General features: G+C 57.2%; 1 protein-coding gene across 1 annotated transcript; it reads left to right on the top strand.

Moving 5' to 3' along the window:
- Positions 1-1,211: 1,211 nt before the first annotated feature.
- Positions 1,212-21,898, top strand: SLC6A17 (solute carrier family 6 member 17). Its single transcript, XM_086861824.1, has 12 exons — positions 1,212-1,473; positions 8,398-8,801; positions 11,595-11,752; positions 12,012-12,138; positions 13,375-13,556; positions 14,629-14,739; positions 15,710-15,951; positions 16,250-16,442; positions 16,803-16,995; positions 17,433-17,592; positions 18,098-18,260; positions 19,001-21,898. The coding sequence occupies exons 2-12, from the start codon at positions 8,519-8,521 to the stop codon at positions 19,367-19,369; spliced, it is 2,181 nt and encodes a 726-aa protein (XP_086717950.1). The 5' UTR covers positions 1,212-1,473; positions 8,398-8,518; the 3' UTR covers positions 19,370-21,898.

Genomic DNA, 21,898 nt, shown 5'->3' with positions numbered 1-21,898 from the left:
GAAGGTCTCTTCCAACCCAAACCATTCTATAATAGATGCAAATATCTCAAATATCTCAAAGCTGGCTGACACCCCAGCTCGGCCCTCTCTGGTCAGGGCTGCTCCTGGGCCCCTCTGGCAGAGGGAACCTGTGTGGCCAGAGCTGTGCTGGCCCCAGGGTCCCCGAGTGCCACCAGCACTGGGGCAGGGTAGGGATTCACACCTGAGTGAGGGGGAGCAGAATTTGGGGCCTGGTCACTCCTCCTGCCTCCCCTCCCAGCCAAGGAATGTCCTCTGAAATACCAAACAATGAAGGAGATATGAAATACATCCCTCAAATAATGAAATACAGTGGGTTTAGATTACATTTTAGGGAAAATATCCTTCCCTGTGAGGGTGCTGAGCCCCTGGCACAGGTGCCCAGAGCAGCTGTGGCTGCCCCTGGATCCCTGGGAGTGCCCAAGGCCAGGCTGGATGGGGCTTGGAGCAGCCTGGGATGGTGGAAGGTGTCCCTGCCATGGCAGGGGTGGGACGAGGTGCTCATCAAACTCCCTTCCAGTGCAAACCATCCTACAAATCTCTGCTCATAAATCAGGGGAAGGGGGTGCCCAAACCCTCCCTCCCCCGGGGGAAGCAGCAGCCGGGAGGGCACCCCTGGGGCCGCTCTTTAGGGGCGTTTTAAGGCGGTTTTATTTTCCCCACAGCAAAACCAAACCCACCCCTTGTGTCAGGACTCGATGCTACTTTTATTTGAACGCGAGAGCCTCCCTCGGAGCAGGGGGGGTGGCCCGGCACCCCAGCTTTGACGCGCAGCCCTGGTGACTCAAGCCTGCGTCAGGGGCTGCGTGTCCCTTCGCGTGGATTTTTTTTTTAATTTTTTTAAATCGCTTTTCCCTTTCTTTCTTTATTTCCCGGGAGCCGAGCGGAGTTACCTCCCTCCAGCGAAGGCGAGCGGGGCCGGGCGAGCCCAGCGCGCATCCACCGGGCGGTGGCGGGGCGGGGGACCCGGAGCGGGGCGGGGGGACCCGGAGCGGGGCGGGGGACCCGGAGCGGAGGCACCGGGACCCGGAGCGGGGCGGGGGACCCGGAGCGGGGCGGGGGACCCGGAGCGGGGCGGGGGACCCGGAGCGGGGCGGGGGGACCCGGAGCGGGGCGGGGGACCCGGAGCGGGGCGGGGGACCCGGAGCGGGGCGGGGGGACCCGGAGCGGGGCGGGGGACCCGGAGCGGGGCGGGGGACCCGGAGCGGAGGCACCGGGACCCGGAGCGGGGCGGGGGACCCGGAGGGGAGGCACCGGGACCCGGAGCATCACGGCGGAGCCGCTCCCGGGCGCTGCTCGCCTCCCCCGGCCGCTGCCGCTCGCCCGGCTCCCCGCAGCCCCGGGGGAACCTGGCTGATTTCTACCGGGAATTTGCGCCGTTTCCTCCGGGACCGGGCCAGTTTCTCCTGGAATCGGGTCGGTTCCATCCTCCCAGGGAGGCGCCGCAGAGCCGAGGTAAGGATGCTCCCCCGTCCCCGCTCTCGCTGCCGGGGTCTCCCCGCCTCGCTGGCGGCTCTGGGAGCCCCCTCCCCACCGGGGTCTCTTGCGGGGGGAGATGCTCAGGGCCGGGGTGAGGTTCACGGAGGGGACACCCCGGCCTGCAGGCACCAGGCGTGGCCCTCTGGGTGGTGGCAGCCAGGGCTGGGGGGACGTTTAGAGACGGCTGAAGCCACTCCAGGGGTGGGGGGGGTCACCGCCGGGGGTGGCCGGGGGCTCCTGCCCGGCTCGTGCTGGTGGGGGGCTCATCCCGCTCCAGGATGGGTGGGAATGCAGCCTCCAGGTTGACCTTGACGATAACATTGGGAGAGGAGAAAGCGTTCGGCTGCAATGAATATTTCAGTCCTGGCCCCTGGAGTGGTGGGGGTTTATTTTTGCCCCTTCTTTTATTTTTATGCTGCTCCCTGAGTGTGGATGGTTGGGTTTGAGGTAGAAAATGGGGCTTGGGGTCCTGGTTTTGTGAAATTCCCGGTACTGGGTGTGGGGAGCCCTTGGCCCGCTCTGGGCACCGCTGGATACACCCAGAGGTGTGTTTTTTGGGCTGGCCTCTTGGCCAGGTCCAAATTTCCATCATCCCAGGAATGTGGGGCTCAAACCAGCAGAGAAATCTGCTCCCAGCTCTTTGTAGAGGACCCAGAAGGTGAAATCCTGCTTCCTGGATCACGCCTTGGGTCTGAAGCACCTGAGGTTTGAATCCGTCAGGAGCTGATGTAACTATTCCTGGTCTTGGTAGGAAAAAAACCTGGAGCACCGCGGCAGCTGAGCTATTCTCGGCAGGGCAGAGAGCTCCTTGTGAATATTTCTCCAGAGGTGTCAGGACTAGGTCAAGGAACCTGGCTGGGGGTGTGACTGCTCCAAGGGAAATAAAATGTGGGTCTGAGCAGTCTGCTGGGATGAACCGGAGATGGCTCTGCTAAAATCAGTAGGAATAAAATGGTTCAGTTTAAATCTGGGGTGACTCCACTGCTACCCCAGGCTTGCACCGAGCAGGGATTCAGAGCAGGGAATCTGGAGTTAGAGCTGGAGTCACGAGGATCAAATTTACCCCAAATCAGACGCTGACCTGCGCACGTCCAGGCGAAACCATCACCTGGGAGGCGAGGCCCTGCTTTTACCCCTTCCCGGGCTGGGTTTGGACTTGTTTGTTTACAAACGTAGCAGCAGCTTGATGAATTACAACAGGGAAAAGCAGCGCTCACGGCGGGCTTTGGGTGCTGCCCGTTTGCTGCTTTTAGGATAAATCTTGGCTGGTTTGGGGTTCAGCCAGGAGCCTTTGGCTGGAGTGGGTGAGTTACAATGGATCACTGAGGTCTAAGAGGCGAACGATCATCTGGTGAATCAAACGGAGCCCTGAAGGAATCATATGATGGTTGGCTTTGCTCTGGTGTCACGTTATTGCAGCTGTGTGTGTTTTCATGCCGCCGAAGGAGACGTGAAAGGAGCCCAAAGGCGATGAATCAACGGGCTCATACGCTTCGTGACAAACCCAGGTGCCAGGGCTGCTCCTCCACCCGTGTCCATCTCGTGACGCTTCCGGAGGCTTCCAGGCTCCTGCTGGGGACAAGAGGTGCTGGCCTGTCCCAGCCGTGCCCCTCTGAGGTGGGACCCACCCTGGCTGGAGCAGGGGGCTGGTGTAGCCCCAGCTCTGCTTTCCTGTAGAGGAATTGGGGTTATTTTTAACACCTGGGCGCTGGAGGAAGCCGCTGGGGTGGGTGTAAGGCAGAAGCGGGGGCAGCTCTGATTCATCAGCTCTCCTGTGTCACGATGCTAAAGCGGGACGGGGTTTGCACGGGAAGGACAAGGAGCGGCTCCAGCCCCTGGCAGGGAAACGCTGCCCCAGCATTCCCTCCAGCCCCAGCGGCCCTGGGAAGCTTCTGGCAGGTGTCCCCGTGCTCTGTCACCTGCTCACGCTGACCCCGTGTGAGCTTTGTGCCTCCCCGGGGTGGGTGTGAGGAGGGGACAGCCCTGGTGGCACTGGGACAGCCCTGGTGGCACTGGGACAGCCCTGGTGGCGCTGGGACAGCCCTGGTGGCACTGGGACAGCCCTGGCCTTTCCCAGGGGGGTGGGAGCCAGGTGCTCATTAACGAGACTCATTCTAACGAGGGGAGAACGGGAGCAGCCCTAAGGACCCCAGATGGTGAAACCCTTCCCTGTGGAGCCAGAGGCCGAGCAGGGAGCAGCAAACCCCAGCAAGGAGCAGATTTAAGATGGAGGTGTCTTGGACCAGCCTTGGCTGGTGGAAAAGGGAGGTTTGTGTGGCAGAGGCTGGAGGAAGGTCCTGTGAGCTGGGCAGGGGAGGGCAGAGCTGCAAAAACTCTGCCTTGGGCACAAATCTCTTCTCAGGGCTTTGGAGAGAAGTTGGGATGCTGCTGGGAGGGTCCTGCCCTTGGTTTCCTGCGGCTGGGAAGAGCGGGATGCTTCCTGAAGGACCAGGGCAATCCCCATCCCATCACAGAGGCTCTCCTGACCTCAGGGAGCAGCAGGAAGGGGCCTGGAGCTGGTTTTCTCATGTCTTGGGCTCAGAGTGGGCTGTGCAGCCAGGTCTCCTTCCCTTGGCTCTTGGGAGGGACAGGAGGGATCCGTTCTCCTTCCCTCTGCTTCCTGGGCTCGCGGCTCCTGGCTGACCTTGGATGTGTCCCTTCTCCTCCCTGTTCCAGTCTCCCCAGCTGCACCGAGCAGCCTGGCCCTGGGTGCAAGGTTCCCCTGGCTCTGTGTGTGTCAGGGACGATGAGCAGCTGCAAATTGATGCTCAGATTTCCCAGCCTGAAGCTGAGAGTAGATTTCCACCTCCTGAAATCCCTCAATTCCTCTGTCCCCACTCCTCCCTCCTTTCCCTGCTCTGTGACCTTGATGGGGCAAGCTGGCCTGGTGAGCTGGATGCTTCACCAGGAACATCTTCCCCCTCTCCTTTAGGAGCTGTGGGGGGTTTGTGTGGAAGCTGAAATGTTAATTTTTAATTCACCCAATCTCATCTTGTGGCTTCTCCTGCCTCAGTTTCTCTTTTCTGGACCCAAACAAGGGATAAATGTAGAATTTGGACACAGAAGAAGAGAAGTTCCCCTGCGCCCCATCATTTGGACCCAGAGCACGTTTGCTGCCGGTTTGCTGCTCTCCTTGGCTTCTGCTGTAAATCCCCATCTCCTCCCTGCCTTCCCCTGCGCTCCCAGGCCCAGCTGAAAGCTTTGCTGACACATTTCCAGCCTGTTTGTTGCTCCCCAGCTGCCTTCCCAATGAAGCAAGGATGGGCTGAGACAGGACACGTGGCTCGGAGCCTCCCTCCTCCCCTGACCCCTCGGTGATGCTGCTGGGGGATGTGGGGGGTTTTCACTCATCCCAAATTGCAGCTTTTCCCCAGTGGAAATGCCTGTGAGCAGGGATTAAACCCCCTGGGTGTAACGAGGCAGCAGCTTCTCCATCCCTGCCCTTTCCCTGGTGGGTTGGATCCAGTTTGGATCCCATGGCAAACCAGTTCCACGTGCCTCGGAGCCACCGCAGCGCTGGTTCCCACACCAGCCCAAAGGGATGCGGTGCTCGGGGTCACCCCGTGTCACCTGGACAGGAGGACATGGAGGGGGGACCTTCACTCTGTGCCCAGGGGTCTGGCCTGGGAGTGGTGGCTGCTTCCTGAGGAGTTAAATATGAAGAGATCTTGTAGTGGGAATCCAGTTCAAGGACATCCCCAGGGACATGGAGCAGGACGAGGTGAGTCCTCCCCTCGTAACGCCTGTTCAGGGACACCAGCACTGACCACAGCACAAACTGCTCCTTTCCAGGGTCCCCTGTGGGAAAAGCCGTGTTCCCTCTCCAGGTGGGTGGCACCAGCACTGGTTTTACCTGGGCAAAACTGTGGGTGCAAAGGCAGCCCCGGTCTGGCAGCATGAGTGAGGTTCTTGCAATCTGTGGGCTCTGAAAGACCCTAATCTGTCTTCTAAAGAGAGAGAAAAAATGCACATTTAAGAAAATTAAGGTCATGGGGACTAAGTAAACAAGCTGAATCTCCATCTGTCGGTGACAAGGGTTTTCTATCTCTCTCCAGCCCGGAAAGCTCCTGGTTGTCAGCTGATCTGCCTTGTCTTTCTCACAGGGTGGTTGTTATTTTTGGCAGATGAATTTTTGATTAAATTCCCTTTTCAGCCAAAGAAACGCACGGAAATACCTTTCTCAGATGGATTTGGACTGTGCTTTTTCATTTGAGGGTGCAGATCTTGGGGCTGATGCAAAAGGCTGGGGAAATTAACAGGAAGAGCCCTGCTGACCTCGCTTTCCCTGGATCGTGTTCCTGTGCTGTGTGGGCTGGTGGCTTCATGCAGGTTCTGGCTGGGCTCATCTCCCAGTTCCGGCAGAGATGGGGATGGCGAAGGCTGGGTGTGCTCATGGAATCGCTGCTGGGAATGATCCTCTCTCCTTCAGGCCTGGATCTCTGCCAGGCACCACCACCATGCCCAGGCTGGGGCTGAGCCACTGGGAGACAGCAGGAGCTCCCCAAAGCAGCCATGGGGACACTGCCAGAGCCATTCCAGGATCAAGATTTGGATCCCTGCTATGGTTTTCCCCTCTAGTTTAGCTCGGGCACATCTCCCACGGGCAGGAAGACTTGTACCTCCATCCTTCACGCTGATGCCAATGTTCAGAGAGCCCTTCCCTGTGCCATTAGAGCAGCCAAGCAGCCCCGCTGAGTGCCCAGATCCTTTGGGAATGTTGTTGTCTGGAGTGTGCTCCAAGGCTCTGAGAGCCTCTGGGACTTTGTAGGTGCTGGGAGGACTCGGCTCCTCCAGGATCTGTGTCCTGGTGCCTCTCAGCTCCTCAGAACAGCTCGGGGAGACCCTAAACTGAGGAGAGGGAGAGATCCAGAGGGATGTTGTGGGGTCTGTCCTGACTCCACGGTGCTGGCCTGGATCAGCACCACCTGCCCTGGAGCTCGACACTTCCAAGGGGTTGGGCTGTCCCAGGAGAGCTGTTTGGGTGCCCTCACCCTGGGCCACTGCTATCTTGGGCTTGGCCAGTACGTCCTGGACCTTCTTGTCTCTCTCCCTCATCCTGAGAGACACTTGGGCCCCAAGAGTCCTCCTGGCGCTCTGGAGAAGCTGCTGAGCAGGCAGGGAGCAGTGTCAACCCTCGGGTGACTCAGCCAGGTCTGCACAAATCTGCCCAGAGCCCGAGCCAAAGCTGCTGGAATTCCTTGGATGAGGCCGTTCCCCTGCTCTGTGCCCATCCCAGCCCGGCTGAGGCTGCTCCAGCCCCGGGCAGCCACGTGCCAGTAATTGCCACGATTGAGCCGTGAGCGGTTTATGTGAATGAGCCCTCGTTAGGAAATTAAACATCGCTGGCCTAGGCTTGAAAAAAATAACTCGAGCGGCTTCTCCGGAGGAGCCGGATCCAGGAAAGATGTGGAGCTGAGATGGTTGCCTGGCAACAGATGCAGCCGACAGTTGAAAATAGATTTTTTTCTTATAGGAACAGGGCCTGGCAAAGGGGGAACTTCTGTCAGGGGTGAGAAAACACCAAGGTGAGGGTGGGTGAGGGGGAGGTTTCCTGCTCCCGGTGCTTTGCTCCTGGGCTGGGACCCCGTGCTTGGGATGGGATTTGCTGCCTGGGCTGAACCCACTGCCCTGAAAAGGGTTGGGACTGTGGGCTGAATTGGATTAAAAATGCTCGAGGGAGAGAAGAGCTGGGGATGGCTCTGGGAAAGCCCCCAGGGTGGGAGGAGGTGGCGCTGCTGCCCAGCTGGGGTGGGTCAGGGGTCCGAGCACAGCAGCATCGCTCTGTCATGGCCCAGCCGGGTGTCCCCTGGGAGCAGAGAGGGAGAGGACAGGAAAAAGGAAGTGTAGCTCTTTGGGAGGGTCACTTTTCCAAGCTGAGGGATTTGTTACAGGAGTTCTGTGCACCACGGTCCAAGCCAGGAGGGAACTGCCCATCTGACCCCAGCTCTCCCAGCATGGAGAGGAGGGATGTGGTTCTTTCCCAGTTTGGGGATTTCTGGCCCAGTGAGCAGATTTTCATGATGACACCAAGATTTTTGAGGCAGGCAAGAAATCTGCAGGGCTGGGCTGGGCTCTGGGCACCTCCTGAGGTGCTTCTGTGCAGGATCGCTCATCCTGACCTGCTCTGAAGGCTGGGAAAGAGAAGGGGCCAGGGTTGATGGCTTTGCCTTGGCTGCTGCTGCTTTTGCAGCCGTTATCTGCTGTAAAGCTGCCAGGGGAGATTTAGCATCAGGCTCCAAGGCTTTTAAGTCGCTCCTGATAACTTCCTGGGATGCAGAGATAGCCTGGGAATTTGTCACTGTCCCCTGAGTGCTTCCAAGCTGTCGTGGAGCGAAGCCTGGGCTGTGCTGATGGTCAGGAGGGGAAGGAGCAGGACAGGGAGGGCACAGCCTTGGCCAGGGCTGGATTTGGTGTCAGGCTTTGTGTGGTTCAGCTGCTGGGCCAGAGGAGTTAGAGGGGAGAAGAGGTGTCACAGCGATGTGACCGGCTCCATCACCTGTCACTGTCCCCTGGAGCCCAGAAATTCCTCTCTCTGGGACACAGGAGGCTCTCCTCACTCTCCATGAGGGAGAGCAGCTGTGGCTGCCCCATCCCTGGAAGTGTCCAAGGCCAGGTTGGATGGGGCTTGGAGCAGCCTGGTCTATGGAAGCTGTTCCTGCCCATGGCAGATGTGGGGTTGGATGAGCTTTAAGGTCCCTTCCCACCCAAACCATCCTGGCATTCTGTAATTCTCATCCAGAGCGCTGCTTCTGGTCCATCATTCCTGGAGCAGGAGACCCTCCAGGTTCAGATGAAGGTCCTCAAGACACGGGGGGATGGACCCCCTCCTCTCCCAGTGCCACCAGGTCACCTGAGGATAAGACAAAACCAATGACCCCAGCTGACCCCTTCCCCACCCAGGTCCTGCTGATGAAGAGGAGGTGAGGCCCGAGCCGTAGCTCACGCTCTGCGCTGTTCCTGTGGGACGTTCATCCCATTCCCCGACCCCATCCCGCCCCCGGGGCCGCCTGGAGCCGTCCCGATGCCGAAGAACAGCAAGGTGACGCAGCGGGAGCACAGCAGCGAGCATGTCACCGAGTCGGTGGCCGACCTGCTGGCCCACCAGGAGCCCGTGGACTACAAACGCAGCACCCTTAACGTGACGGGGGAGACCTGGGACAAGCAGAAGGAGGGAGATGAGGACCTGGATGCGGAGAGGCCGGCGTGGAACAGCAAGCTGCAGTACATCCTGGCACAAATCGGCTACTCCGTGGGGCTGGGCAACGTCTGGCGCTTCCCCTACCTCTGCCAGAAGAATGGAGGAGGTGAGAGATGGGGCAGGGATGGGATCAGCCCTTGGAGACAGGGGTTTGACCCAATCCTGCCTCGCTGCATGTTGGGGTGAGGAACCCAGGGCTAATTTGGGCTCTGAAATGGGTTTCTTGGGCTCTCAAGTGTGTTGTTTGGGCTCTGAAGGGGGAAAGGGCTGCCAGAAGCTGTGCTGGGATGGGCTCTTCCTCTTCAGGAACCACCTGCCTGCTCCAAAGTCATGGTGAATCCCAGGCTGGGAGTCAGGATTTCCGATTCCTGTTGGGGCAATTTGGAAATGAGGGCTAAAAAGGGAAGAGTCTCTCCATTTCCCTGGGTCCTGGAAGCCACATGTTGTGGTTCTACCCCATTCCCAAATCCTCCTTCCAGCCAGCCCATTTTCTCATCCCACTCCACGCCTCCTCCTTGGGCTTCCAGAGTGCCAGGTCCTTCCAGCTGTGCTGAGCCCCAGCGCCCTTCATGACACTGATGGGAGCATGGGCTCCTCATCATTAATCCAAACCCAGCCCCTTCCCAGCCTTGCTGGAGGGAGCCAGGACCAGCCCAGTGGCCCCGTCCCCCCGAGCTCTCCGTGCTCCCAGCTCTGCATCCTTTGCCGTGGCCCCAGCCCTGCAGCTGCTGAACCTGCAGCGCTCTCAATAATTCAAACATCTCCGGTGTCATCGTCAGGATGACTCATTGTGCCAAACAGAGACCTGTGCAGTCAGCACTCCCCTTCCCCTTCCCCTTCCCCTTCCCCTTCCCCTTCCCCTTCCCCTTCCCCTTCCCCTTCCCCTTCCCCTTCCCCTTCCCCTTCCCCTTCCCCTTCCCCTTCCCCTTCCCCTTCCCCTTCCCCTTCCCCTTCCCCTTCCCCTTCCCCTTCCCCTTCCCCTTCCCCTTCCCCTTCCCCTTCCCCTTCCCCTTCCCCTTCCCCTTCCCTTCCCTTCTTCCCTTCCCTTCTTCCCTCCCCACACCAGACTGGATGGGAAGTGCTGCAGCAGAGGAGATGGACACGGGTCTGACCCATCCTGTGGTGGGCACTGAGCCAGGCAGGGCCTGGCACCAGCAGCTGCTTTTAGGAGCTCCTTGCTGAGACAGAACATCTTTCTGCAGCAGGACTGAAAATTAAAGGCTTTCCAAGCTGCCCCAGCCATTTCCACTGTTCCATGGATGGGGAAACTGAGGCACGGAGCTGGGAACTGGCGTGAGCAGCAGATTGCTGGAATTTGCAGAGGTTTTTTCTTTTGCCTGAGTGGCATCACCTGTCTGTCCCATGGGGCAGACACCGCTTCTTTGCCTCCTCCTGCCCTGTCTAACGCTCTTGGCTGGCATTCCCAGCAGGCTGAGGCTGGGGAGGGATGGACAGACCCTTCCTGGTCGCTCTGAGCAGCTCCAGGATGCGGTGGGGGCGGCTGCTTTCTCTCCTGCTCCCTGAGCAGGTGCCTGCGGGGGTGAGAGGCTGCGTGCTGGCAGCAGGATGGGCTGGAGCCAAATTCCCAGGACTCGGAGTGCTGAGAGCCAGCGCTGGCTGCCCTGGTGCTGCACAGGCGTGAGCTTTCCAGGCACCACAGGGAAAAAATCTCCAGTACTGGACAAATTTGCATCTGAATCTGTCAATCTCATCTCCACCTGTCTGTAGGTTGAGATACCCAGGAGAGTGTTGCAGAGATGGGATGCTCGTGTTCCTTCCTGAATATCCCTGAGCTGCAGCTCTGCTCTCTGCCTCTCCTTTTACCCTCCCAATCACCCTGGGCTGCTGCACCTCAATTTCTCTCTGTACCCACATTTTTAACACACCATCCCCAGCCATGCCAGGGCTGATCTGCTTTGCAGAGTTCCTGCTTGGAGCAGCACCCCCTGCCCCAGGTGCTGCCTGGGCCTGGGGAGTGGTGGCTGTCACTGGGTGTCAATCCAGGCGGGAATTTCAGTTGTCTTTGGACCGTCTGCTACCCTGCAGGAGCCAGGCACATTCTTGAGCCCATTCCTGAGCTCCTGGCAGGAGCTGGAGTCATTCCTCAGCTGCAGCGTGAGTCATTGCATCCTTTACGGTCATCGGTTCTGCTTCGGGAACCACCGGCTCCTCTCCAGCCTCAGCCGTCAGACACACATTAACCGAGTTTTTAATCTGAGTTATTTCTCCTCCTCAGGCTGTGCGGGGTGGCACACGGCATGGTGCTGCTGCTGGGAGTGTGGGATGTGCAGGGGGATGTGCAGGGACAGGGAGTTTGGCTGTGCCTGGGGGAGCAGGATGGCTCCTGCGTGTCCGAGATGGCCAGGAACGTGTCGGTGTCCCCAGGCTCAGCTTGTGGAGGACAGCTTGTTCCTTGCACAGGAACATTTGTCTGTGTGGATTTGGGGAGTCCTTGGGGGCCTTGGGGTCTATCCCACACCATCCACACTGGCAGGGGATGCTGCATGTTTCCTTCCACACACGTTTGCTCCTCTCTGCAGCTCTGCTCTGCATTCCTGGATCACAAAATCAGGGAAACATTTAGGCTGGAAAAACCCTCTGAGATCATTGAGTCCAACCATTAACCCAGCACAAGGCCACCACTAGCACGTGTCCTCAAGTGGCACACCCACACAGATGGGGACATCCCTGCACAGCCTGTGCCAGTGCCTGACCATCCTCTCCATGAATAAATTTGTCCTAATATCCAACCTAAGCCTCCTCTGGTAGAACTTGAGGCTGTTTGCAAATGGACCGATGGAGCCCATCCCAGCTCTGCCCTGCTTGTCCACCCATGTCCATCTGTCCTTGGCTGCCCTGGAGCAGGGAGATCTGGAATGACCTTTCTCTCCCCTTCCAGGTGCCTACCTGGTCCCTTACCTGGTCCTGCTCATCATCATCGGGCTGCCCCTGTTCTTCCTGGAGCTGGCAGTGGGGCAGCGGATCCGCCGGGGCAGCATCGGCGTCTGGAATTACATCTGTCCCCGCCTGGGAGGCATCGGCTACGCCAGCTGCCTCGTGAGTGTCCCCAGGGGACCCTCCAGCCCCACCTCGGGGCGTGTGGGCCGAGGCCAACCTCGAGGAGCCCCATGGGGAGGTTGGAGAGGTTAAGTGGCGTTTTTGCGGCTCCACTCATGGCCCTAGGGCTGGTTTGGGGATGTGCCCATCCCCTGATCCCAGCAGCCCCGCTTCCCTCCGCTCCCTGTGCAGCAGGAGGTGCCCTGGGGACGGTGTCACCGCCCTGTGGTTTGATGTCCTCCTCCTTCCTCCCCCCCAGGTCTGTTTTTTTGTTGGTCTCTATTACAACGTCATCATCGGCTGGAGCATCTTTTACTTCTTCAAGTCCTTCCAGTACCCCCTGCCCTGGAGCGAGTGCCCCATCGTGAAGAACGGCTCGGTGGCCGGTGAGGAGCTCGGCTGGGAGGGAGCAGTTCCCAGGGACAGGGGACTGTGGGACACTGTGGGACACTGTGGGACACTGTGGGACACTTGATCACCCCCATCAGAAGTGGGGCCACAGGAGGTAGAGGTGTCTCCTGGAGCACTGGATCCTCTCTGGCCCAGCTGCTCTGGACGAATGGAGAGCTTCCCCTTGGGCTGGAGGAGTGTCTCCAGTGCTCTCTCCCCACTGACGGGATTTGATGCCAGTTTGGGAATCCAGAGTCCCTCCAATGGGATTTGATGCCAGTTTGGGAATCCAGAGTCCCCCCCGATGGGATTTGATGCCAGTTTGGGAATCCAGAGTCCCCCCTGATGGGATTTGATGCCAGTTTTGTAATCCAGAGTCCCCCCGATGGGATTTGATGCTGGTTTGGGAATCCAGAGTCCCCCCTGATGGGATTTGATGCCAGTTTGGGAATCCAGAGTCCCCCCCGATGGGATTTGATGCCAGTTTTGTAATCCAGAGTCCCCCCTGATGGGATTTGATGCCGGTTTGGGAATCCAGAGTCCCCCCTGATGGGATTTGATGCCAGTTTGGGAATCCAGAGTCCCCCCAGTGGGATTTGATGCCAGTTTGGGAATCCAGAGTCCCTCCAATGGGATTTGATGCCAGTTTGGGAATCCAGAGTCCCCCCTGATGGGATTTGATGCCAGTTTGGGAATCCAGAGTCCCCCCCGATGGGATTTGATGCCAGTTTGGGAATCCAGAGTCCCCCCTGATGGGATTTGATGCCAGTTTTGTAATCCAGAGTCCCCCCTGATGGGATTTGATGCCGGTTTGGGAATTCAGAGTCCCCCCTGATGGGATTTTCAGGCTGCCTCGGTGCTCAAGGCCAGGATCTGACCCAGGACCATGGAGGGAGGCAGCGAGCATCAGGCAGGTCCTGCTCCACTGCCCGACTGAGACACAGATGGAGCTCATGGTGTTTAATAACATCTGAGCATCCACATGGGACCCTCTGAGGTTTTATGGCAGATGGAACTGTCTTTCCCCATATTTAACATCTCATTTTCACCTGGCAGAGGTTTGATGTCCTGTCTCTTCCCTGATAAGAATGAGCCCCATTAATTTCTGCCCCTCAGTTTCCAGGGGTGTCTCCCATCCCTGGCTGGCTCCCGTGGGTCTTTGACATCTGATCAGCCCAGGAGACAGTGGATGACGCTCCTGGTGATGCTCTTCTGCCTCTGCTCTGTTGCAGTTGTGGAGACTGAATGCGAGAGGAGCTCAGCCACCACCTACTTCTGGTACCGGGAGACCCTGGACATCTCCAACTCCATCTCTGAGAGTGGGGGGCTTAACTGGAAGATGACCCTGTGTCTGCTGGTGGCCTGGAGCCTTGTTGGCTTGGCCATGATCAAAGGCATCCAGTCCTCTGGGAAGGTGGGTACTGGTGGCCACCTGAGCCTGGCTGGGCTCTGTCCTGGAAGCAGGAACCTGCCTGGACCACACTCCCCTGGCCTGCTCTGGGGTGCCAGTGGAATGCTGTGTCCCCTGGGATGCTCACACCCGCTCCACAGTTGGAGTCACCTCTGGAGGGATCCAGAATAAGATCAAAAGAGGGTGGAGGGAAGAGGTTTAGTTCAATTGGCACGTGCAGCCAGGGCTCAGCCACACCAGCACAGAGAATCCCCCCGAGCTCCAGCACTTCACAGAATAGCAGAATGAAAGGTTGGGAAACACCTTTGAGGTCATGGAGTCCAACCTGTGACCCAACCCTGTCACCCAGACCATGGCACTGAGCACCACACCCAGGCTTTCCTCAAGCACCTCCTGGGATGGTGACTCACCCACCTCCCTGGACAGCCCATTCCAATGCCCAGTCACTCATTCTGTGAAGAAATTCTTAATGTCCAGCCTAAACCTCCCCTGGGGCTGCTTTAGGCTGTTTCCTCTTGTTCTGTCCCTCCTGTCAGGGGGCTGTGGAGAGCGATGAGGTCCCTCCTGGGCCTCCTTTTCTGCAGGCTGAGCACCCCCAGCTCCCTCAGCCACTCTTCCCAGGACTTGTGCTCCAGAGCCTTCCCCAGCCTTGCTGCCCTTCTCTGGACACACCCCAGCACCTCAACATCTTTCCCGAGTTGGGGAGCCCAGGACTGGACACAGCACTCGAGGTGTGGCCTCACCAGTGCTGAGCACAGGGGAAGAATCCCTGCCCTGCTCCTGCTGGCCACCCCATTCCTGATCCTGGCCAGGTGCCAGTGGCCACCTGAGCACACTGCTGGCTCATGTCCAGCCTGCTGTCCATCATCCCCCCTGGTCCCTTTTGGCCTGGCCACTGTCCAGCCACCTGTACCATCCCGCTCTGAGGGGTCCCACAGTAAGCCTGAGGAGCCAACCCCACCCTGCGGAGGGAGATGCTCCCTTGTCCCTGCTGTGAGCTGTCCGTAGGTTGGGTGGGAGGGTGGCTGGGCCCAGGGGACAGGGATTGAGGCTGTGTTCATCCCTCTTGCTCCAGGTGATGTACTTCAGCTCCCTCTTCCCATACCTGGTGCTCGTTTGCTTCTTGGTGAGGGGGCTTCTGCTGCGTGGGGCAGTGGATGGGATCATGCACATGTTCACACCCAAGGTGAGAGTTCCAAGCCCACAGACTCCAAGCAGGTTTCCATTCCTCTGGCTGCTCCTGCCCTATTTTCCCTTATTCTCTTATTATCCCTTCATTGTCCTCCCCACCCCAAAACTCAGAGTGCCAGCCCCAAGCTTGGGGATCCTGATAGATCATCAGGAGGTGGAGTGGATCCCAAAATTCAGGGTGTGGCCAGGACAGCCACAAGCCTCACAAACTCACCATCCTCAGCTACCCAGATGCCAGGGTGGGGGGCACAGAAGTGCCCAAGGGAATATAGAAATATAAAGATTTAATGCAGAAATGCTGGCTGGCAGCAAAACCTCTACTGGTGGTATGCACTTATTAATTAACCAGCTAATTAATTAATTAGGCAGAGATGTAGATGAATCGGCTCAGCCGGCGCGGCTGTTAGAAGACATTAATTATGGTCCCTTGATGAATGGTGCTGGGAGGCCTCCAGGCTGCAGCTCTGGCTCCCAGGAGAGGGGGAGTGAGGCTTGGGGGGGATCAGGGGTTAAAACAACCCCCCAGGCAGGATGTTTGACTTCAGTGCTCCAGGTGCTCTGGAAGGAGATGGCCAGGGGAGCATGGAGACCATCACTGGGCGTCTGGTGGCTCCCTGGGCCAGGGGGACACAGCCTGGGAAGCTGCACAGAAGAGAGATGGAACCCCCAGCTAGGGTGGAGCAGACAGAGATGTGGTCAGGTCAAACCTTGTCCTGACCTCTCCGTGCCTCAGTTTCCCCCTCTGCATGAATGAGGAGGACCTGTGAAGCCAGACCTGACCATGGCAGATCATGGAATCACGGAATGGTTTGGGTTGGAAGAGGCCCTAGAGATCATTTCCTTCCACCACCACACCAAAGCAGCCCACAGCTGCTCCAAAAGCAGCTCAGCCCTTCTAAAGTAGCTCTGGGATGGCTTGTGGGGTCACCAGGTCACCTAACTTCTTCTTCTGTCTTCCTCCCAAGCTGGACAAGATGCTGGACCCCCAGGTGTGGCGTGAAGCGGCCACACAGGTTTTCTTCGCCTTGGGCCTGGGTTTTGGGGGGGTCATTGCCTTCTCCAGCTACAACAAGCAGGACAACAACTGCCACTTCGATGCCACCCTTGTCTCCTTCATCAACTTCTTCACGTCTGTGCTGGCCACCCTGGTGGTGTTTGCTGTGCTGGGCTTCAAGGCCAACATCATGAACGAGAAATGCGTGGTGGAGTAAGATTTGCTTTCTCTCTGTTTTGGGTGGGTAGGTCTTTGCTGCTGCCACTTGTGGTGGGTCTGGAGGCAGAAAAGTGCTCTGGGGCTGGATGATCCTGGGGTTTGGTGAACCCAAGCTCCTGATGGTCAAGACCTGGATTTCCAGAGTTGTACCACTGTAGCTGAGGGACTTGGATAGGTTGGTTCCTCCCACCTAAAATCCAGCCCCAAGACGGTCTCTTAATCTGCAGATTGAGCATCAATCCAGTGTGTCTCAGGTGCCCTGCATCTCCTGAGAGGTTCTGCTCTCCCTTAGGAACGCTGAGAAGATCTTGGGCTACCTGAACACCAATGTGCTGAGCCATGACCTCATCCCACCGCACGTGAACTTCTCCCACCTCACTGCCAAGGACTACAACGAGATGTACAGGGTGATCATGACGGTGAAGGAGGGACACTTCAAAGAGCTGGGCCTGGATGCCTGCCTGTTGGAGGATGAGCTCAACAAGGTACCTGGTGGCACTCCTGGCAGGAGCAGCAGGTCACCCGCCCCATTGCCTCTCCCCGTGTCAATCCTGGGCACATGGATCTGGAAAAACAACTTTAAGAGATCCTTCAGGGATGGGGAATCCAAATCCCTGCAGTTTTACCCAGCACACAGGGGTCCTCCTGGGGTGGGAGAAGCTTTGTCCAGTAGCAGGGTTCATCTCCATCTACCAGTTCATCTCCAGTACCAGACTGGACTGGACTGGACTGGAATTTTCTTTCCTTGAAGAGGGTTTGGTGAGGGAGACCTGAGACATCAGGCTCGAAGTCTGTGTCCCTGACAAGTTTCTTCTCATCTTTTTGTCCTCTCTCCACCTCAACAGTCAGTGCAAGGGACTGGCCTGGCCTTCATTGCCTTCACAGAAGCCATGACCCACTTCCCTGCCTCGCCCTTCTGGTCCGTCATGTTCTTCTTGATGCTGATCAACCTGGGCTTGGGGAGCATGATCGGGACCATGTCAGGCATCACCACGCCCATCATCGACACCTTCAAGGTGCGGAAGGAAGTGTTCACAGGTGAGCTCTTTTCTCCTGCAACCTCCTTGGGAAGGGGTGGGGGGTCCCCACTGCCTTGAGGAGTCACTCCAGAAGAGTGTGGACATAGTAGGGAGTGAACTGGGCCGTGCTCATGCAGGGACTGGACTTCGTGGAGGTCTTGGTGTCCCTCAGGGACCTCTGCTAGCCATGCTCATGCAGGGAATGGACCTTCTGGAGGTCTTGGTGTCCCTCAATAGGCTCTGCTGACCATGCTCATGCAGGGAATGGACCTTGTGGAGATGTTGGTGTCCCTCAGTAGGCTCTGCTGACCATGCTCATGCAGGGAATGGACCTTCTGGAGGTCTTGGTGTCCCTCAATAGGCTCTGCTGACCATGCTGGTGCAGGGAGTGAACATTGTGGAAGTGTTGGTGTCCCTCGGGGGGCTCTGCTGACCAGGCCTGTTTGCTCCCCACAGTTGGTTGCTGCATCTTTGCCTTCGTAGTGGGGCTGATCTTTGTGCAGCGTTCTGGAAACTACTTTGTCACCATGTTTGACGATTACTCAGCCACGCTGCCGCTCACCGTCGTGGTCATCCTGGAGAACATCGCCGTGGCCTGGATTTATGGCACCAAGAAGTAAGGAACTTCTACAGTAAAATGAATAACTGTGCTGTAACTCCTAACTGAAAACCCTCCTTCCACCTCTTTTCCATATGGTTTTTGCTCCAGAAAATATTCCAAGGGCAGTTGCAGAGGCAGGAATTCGGTTCACTTTGATCCTCCTGCCCTGGTGTAATGCAGCTCCAGGGGTGGGTCCTTCTCCTGGGTATCTCCTGTTGGTTGTGATGCTCAGTTACTTGCAATGACCTTTTTTTCTGAGGTTTCCAGGTCCTTCTGGAAGGGGAGGCTGTTCCCCACAAGTGCTCTTTGTTCAGAAGTTGTCCAGAGCAAAGGCAGCTCTGGATAGCACTCTGATGGTCTTGTCCTGAGGAGTTTTCCATGAGTTCTTCAGGCTTGAGGGATGCTGAGATGGTCAGCTGGGTTCTTCTTCAGGTTCTACCTTGGGCATCCATGGTGCTCCTGGGAGGTTGTTTCTCTCTGAAAGGTGGGGATATCACAGTTCCATGTCTTTCCTGGGCAGGTTCATGCAGGAGCTGACGGAAATGCTGGGTTTCCGGCCCTACCAGTTCTACTACTACACCTGGAAGTATGTGTCTCCCATCTGCATGGCCGTGCTCATGACCGCCAGCATCATCCAGCTGGGAGTCAGCCCCCCGGGATACAGCGCATGGATCAGAGAGGAGGTGAGCGCAGCTCCCTGCCCTTCCCCAGCACAGCAGGGGCAGCTCAGAGCTGCAGAGCACTCTGTTCATCCCAGCTCTGCTCATTCCTCCTTCCTCTCCTGCTGGGTGACATTCCTGCCCTGCTCATGCCCTGTGAGCAGTCAGGTTTGTTCATGTTGCCCAGGTGTCTCCAGCTAGCTCTGAAGTTTGTGTTGATTTTGGTTGGGTCCCACAGCTCCACTCTGTGCCCAGCATCCTGTGATCCTTTCCCTCGACCTGAGCCCACCTTGGTGTGGTATCCCTGAGTCTGGCAGGAGGGCAGCAGGAGCTGTCTGGCATGTTGGAGATGTGCTGCCTGGTGGGCATCTGTCACTAGAGGACTTGAAGTATAGAGAGAAGGTTCTGAGAACCACAACAAATAGAGGTTTTTTTCATGAGGCAGAAAAGCCTTTATTTCAGGGTTTTTAACTCTTTTATGAGGTGTTCTGATTACAGGTTATCCTGATTGGTAGAAGGAACAACACTTCCCTCATCCCATTGGTGGGACAAGAGAGGAAACACTCTCTCAGAACATCTGTGTCATGTTTTGGAAACCAAACCTTATTTTCACAGTCTTTGAGAGAAGAAAAAGTTCCCAAAGACTTTCTCTTGGGAACAATCAGCCCCTGAGAGCTTGAAATTCTCTCAGGTTCAGAAATTCATGTCTACAGGCATCACCACTGCTGCAACAGCCCCGTGACATTAATTTCTGTCTCTTCCAGGCTGCCGAAAAGTTCCTGTTCTACCCAACCTGGGCCATGGCGATCCTCATCTCCCTGATCCTCCTGGCATCCCTCCCTCTGCCTCTGGTCTTCATCCTCCGGCAGTTCCACCTCGTGTCGGACGGCTCCAACGCCCTCTCTGTCACCTACAAGAAGGGTCGGATGATGAAGGACATCTCCAACTTGGAAGACAACGATGAGACCCGTTTCATCCTGAGCAAAGTGCCCAGCGAGACGCCGTCCCCCATGCCCACGCACCGCTCCTACCTGGGCCCCGGGAGCAACTCCCCCATGGAAATGAGCAGCGCTCCCAACGGACGATACGGGAGCGGCTACCTCCTGGCCAGCACCCCCGAATCTGAACTGTGATGGCTGCCTGCCCACCACCCCCATCGGGAGAGGAGGGCACTGGGGAGTGGATCCTGGCTGTCCAGGCAACAGGAAAATTAATTACTAAGGAAGATGAAGAAGAAACCCCTCTTAAAAATGTAAGCAAAGCAGCCATTTCTACGATGACATTGGGAAGAAGGGATTGCAGGAGGGGCAGGACTCCTCTGACAACCCTCGGTGGAAAGGCAGGACCCCTGGACTCATCTCCAGGGAAGGGAGGAGGAGTAAGAAACGCTGCAATATCTTTCCAAGAGTTGTTCTCACGCAGCTCAAATCTGAAGCAAAGAATCTCTCTTTTCTAAGCAGCTGATGGTTGGAACAAGGACCTGGCAGCAGGTGGGAAGCCAATCATGCTTCCTCCTGTCACCCAGCGCTCTTCCCTCCCCGTCTGTTGTCCTTTAGCCGGGAGGAGTCAAGGCCTTATTCCAACGAGCACAATTAATCATCGATGTTCATAGCACAAAAAGGTGCTGTTGTTGTCACCATCGTTGTTGTTGTTGTATCTCCTGTAGGTTTTTATAGCTGTGGACACACCCAAATAACCCCAAAAATTCTGACCAGGGTTTGCAGGGAGCAGCATGGGGCTGGCTGAGATGCTGGGGTGTGAGACAGGGCATGGTGCATCCCTGGAATCTTTGTTGCCACTAGCACAGGGACGGTGGCTGGGAGTTGTTTGGAGGCATGGAGATGTCACACCCATGGGATGGAGCGGCTGGGATGCTCCATGGGGTGGTGGTGGAGGTGCTGAGTGGCAGGAGGACCCCTGAAGTGACATTGGTTTGGGTGTGTGAGCCTGTGTTGGGGTCTGGACAGGGTTGGTGTGATGGGGATCAGGAGAGCTCTCCTGGAACTACTCCTGATGTGTGGGATGCTCTGCCAAACCAAAATCCCTGGCGTGGTGATCATCTCCTCTCACTGCTCTCTTTCGATGTCCCGCAGGGACAAGCAGAGGAGCTGTGGGACATCCAGTCCTACCACACTCCTGGTTCAGATCTCAGGAAATCACCCCCTGACTTCCCTCCCTTGCCCCTCTGCCAAGGTGAGCTGGGCAGTGGTTCCCTCTGGATGTGCCTCCTCACTTCTCCTCGTGTCCCCTCCGAGCCAGGGGTTTGGCATTGCCTCCTGTCACACCCACGGGAGCTCACCAGGCTTTGGATGGGGGTGCCCAGCTCTTGGGGACCACAGGCACCCAAGGAGCAGCAGCTCTTGGGAGTGGGTGCCAGGTCCCCACTAGCTCTTGATCCAGGCTGGGGAGACCCTGTGAGAATCCAGGGGCCTCTACTGTGCCCATCCATGTTTCGGGGGGATCAGACTGACGTGACCTTATGTTGTTTCTCCCCAGGCTGTTTAGGAAAGGGTGGGATTTTCTAGCTCTGAGTCTGTCCTGCTGGGACTGGGGTAATTTCCCTGAATCCTACATGTAACCAAGCACTTCTGCCGAGGGTATTGGGATAACCTGGCATCATCCCCCTTTTCCTTGGGGACACGGAAGCAGCAGCCTCCTTGCACACTCTGTTGCCTCCAAAGTCTGGGGAGTGCCTCATCCTGGGTCCTGCTGGGCTTGGGCTGTGCATGAAGATCTTTCAGGCTGCTCTGAAGGCCATGTTTGTGGGTGCTGGTTCATGAGCCCTTCTCTCCTCTGCTTTCCTGTCAATGGCTTTTCTCTTGCCTTGGCTCTCCTTTTGGCTGGAGGTGAAGGCAGAAAGCAGCTGGTCCATTCACCACACCCCTGACTTTCAGCATTCCTGGCTCTCAGCATCCCTGGGGCCAGGAGGTTCCCACAGTGACATCTCTTGTGAGTGTGATTCTTTATTCGCAGTCTTCTCCATGGATTTGGCTGGTGAGGTGGACACTCTTCCTGGACAATTAGCTCAAGCCCTTTGTTAACTGTTTTTCTGGGGGGAAGATGGAGGAGAGGACTGAACCAAAGCAGCTCAGTGATGGTTCCAAGAGGCAGATCTGTGAGTCAGGGTCAGCCACCACTCTCCTTCAGAAATTCCCCCTTCCTCATCCCCCCCAAGTCTTTCTCCTTCCTTTGCCATGCAGGAGGGACACAGAAACGTCCCTATGGCATCATCTCTGGAAGGGAGATGCCCAAATCCATTTCCCCATCATTAGGCAACATTTCCAATGGGGTCCATCCTCACCTGACCAGCAGAACAGCGGATCGGTCAAATCCTTGCCCAGCATCACCTCCCCGGCTCCCCCGAGCCTGGGGGCCGGATTCCCACCGTAGCTCCCATGGAGTTAATGGAGCAGGACGCCTCCCATGGCTCAGTCCCGAGTGCTCCCATGGCATGATGCTCCTTGAACCCTGGGGTGAAGGATCCGGCCCTCCGTCTCTCCCACCCCCGTTCCCAAACCAGCCGGGGAGGGGCTCGCTTTCCTCTCCTCTTGCAGCATCAATAGGAGGCAAAGTCAATAAGGAGGAAACAAAGAAGCTATATTATATATATATAGATATATATATAAAATAAATACAGAGAGAGGAGATGGAATAATAACCTA

The sequence above is a fragment of the Cyanistes caeruleus genome, chromosome 24 (assembly GCF_971803275.1).
Source record: "Cyanistes caeruleus chromosome 24, bCyaCae1.hap1.1, whole genome shotgun sequence".
NCBI lineage: Eukaryota > Metazoa > Chordata > Aves > Passeriformes > Paridae > Cyanistes > Cyanistes caeruleus.
The sequence above is the reverse complement of the archived record's forward strand: the minus strand, read 5'-3'. Positions and strand labels throughout refer to the sequence as shown.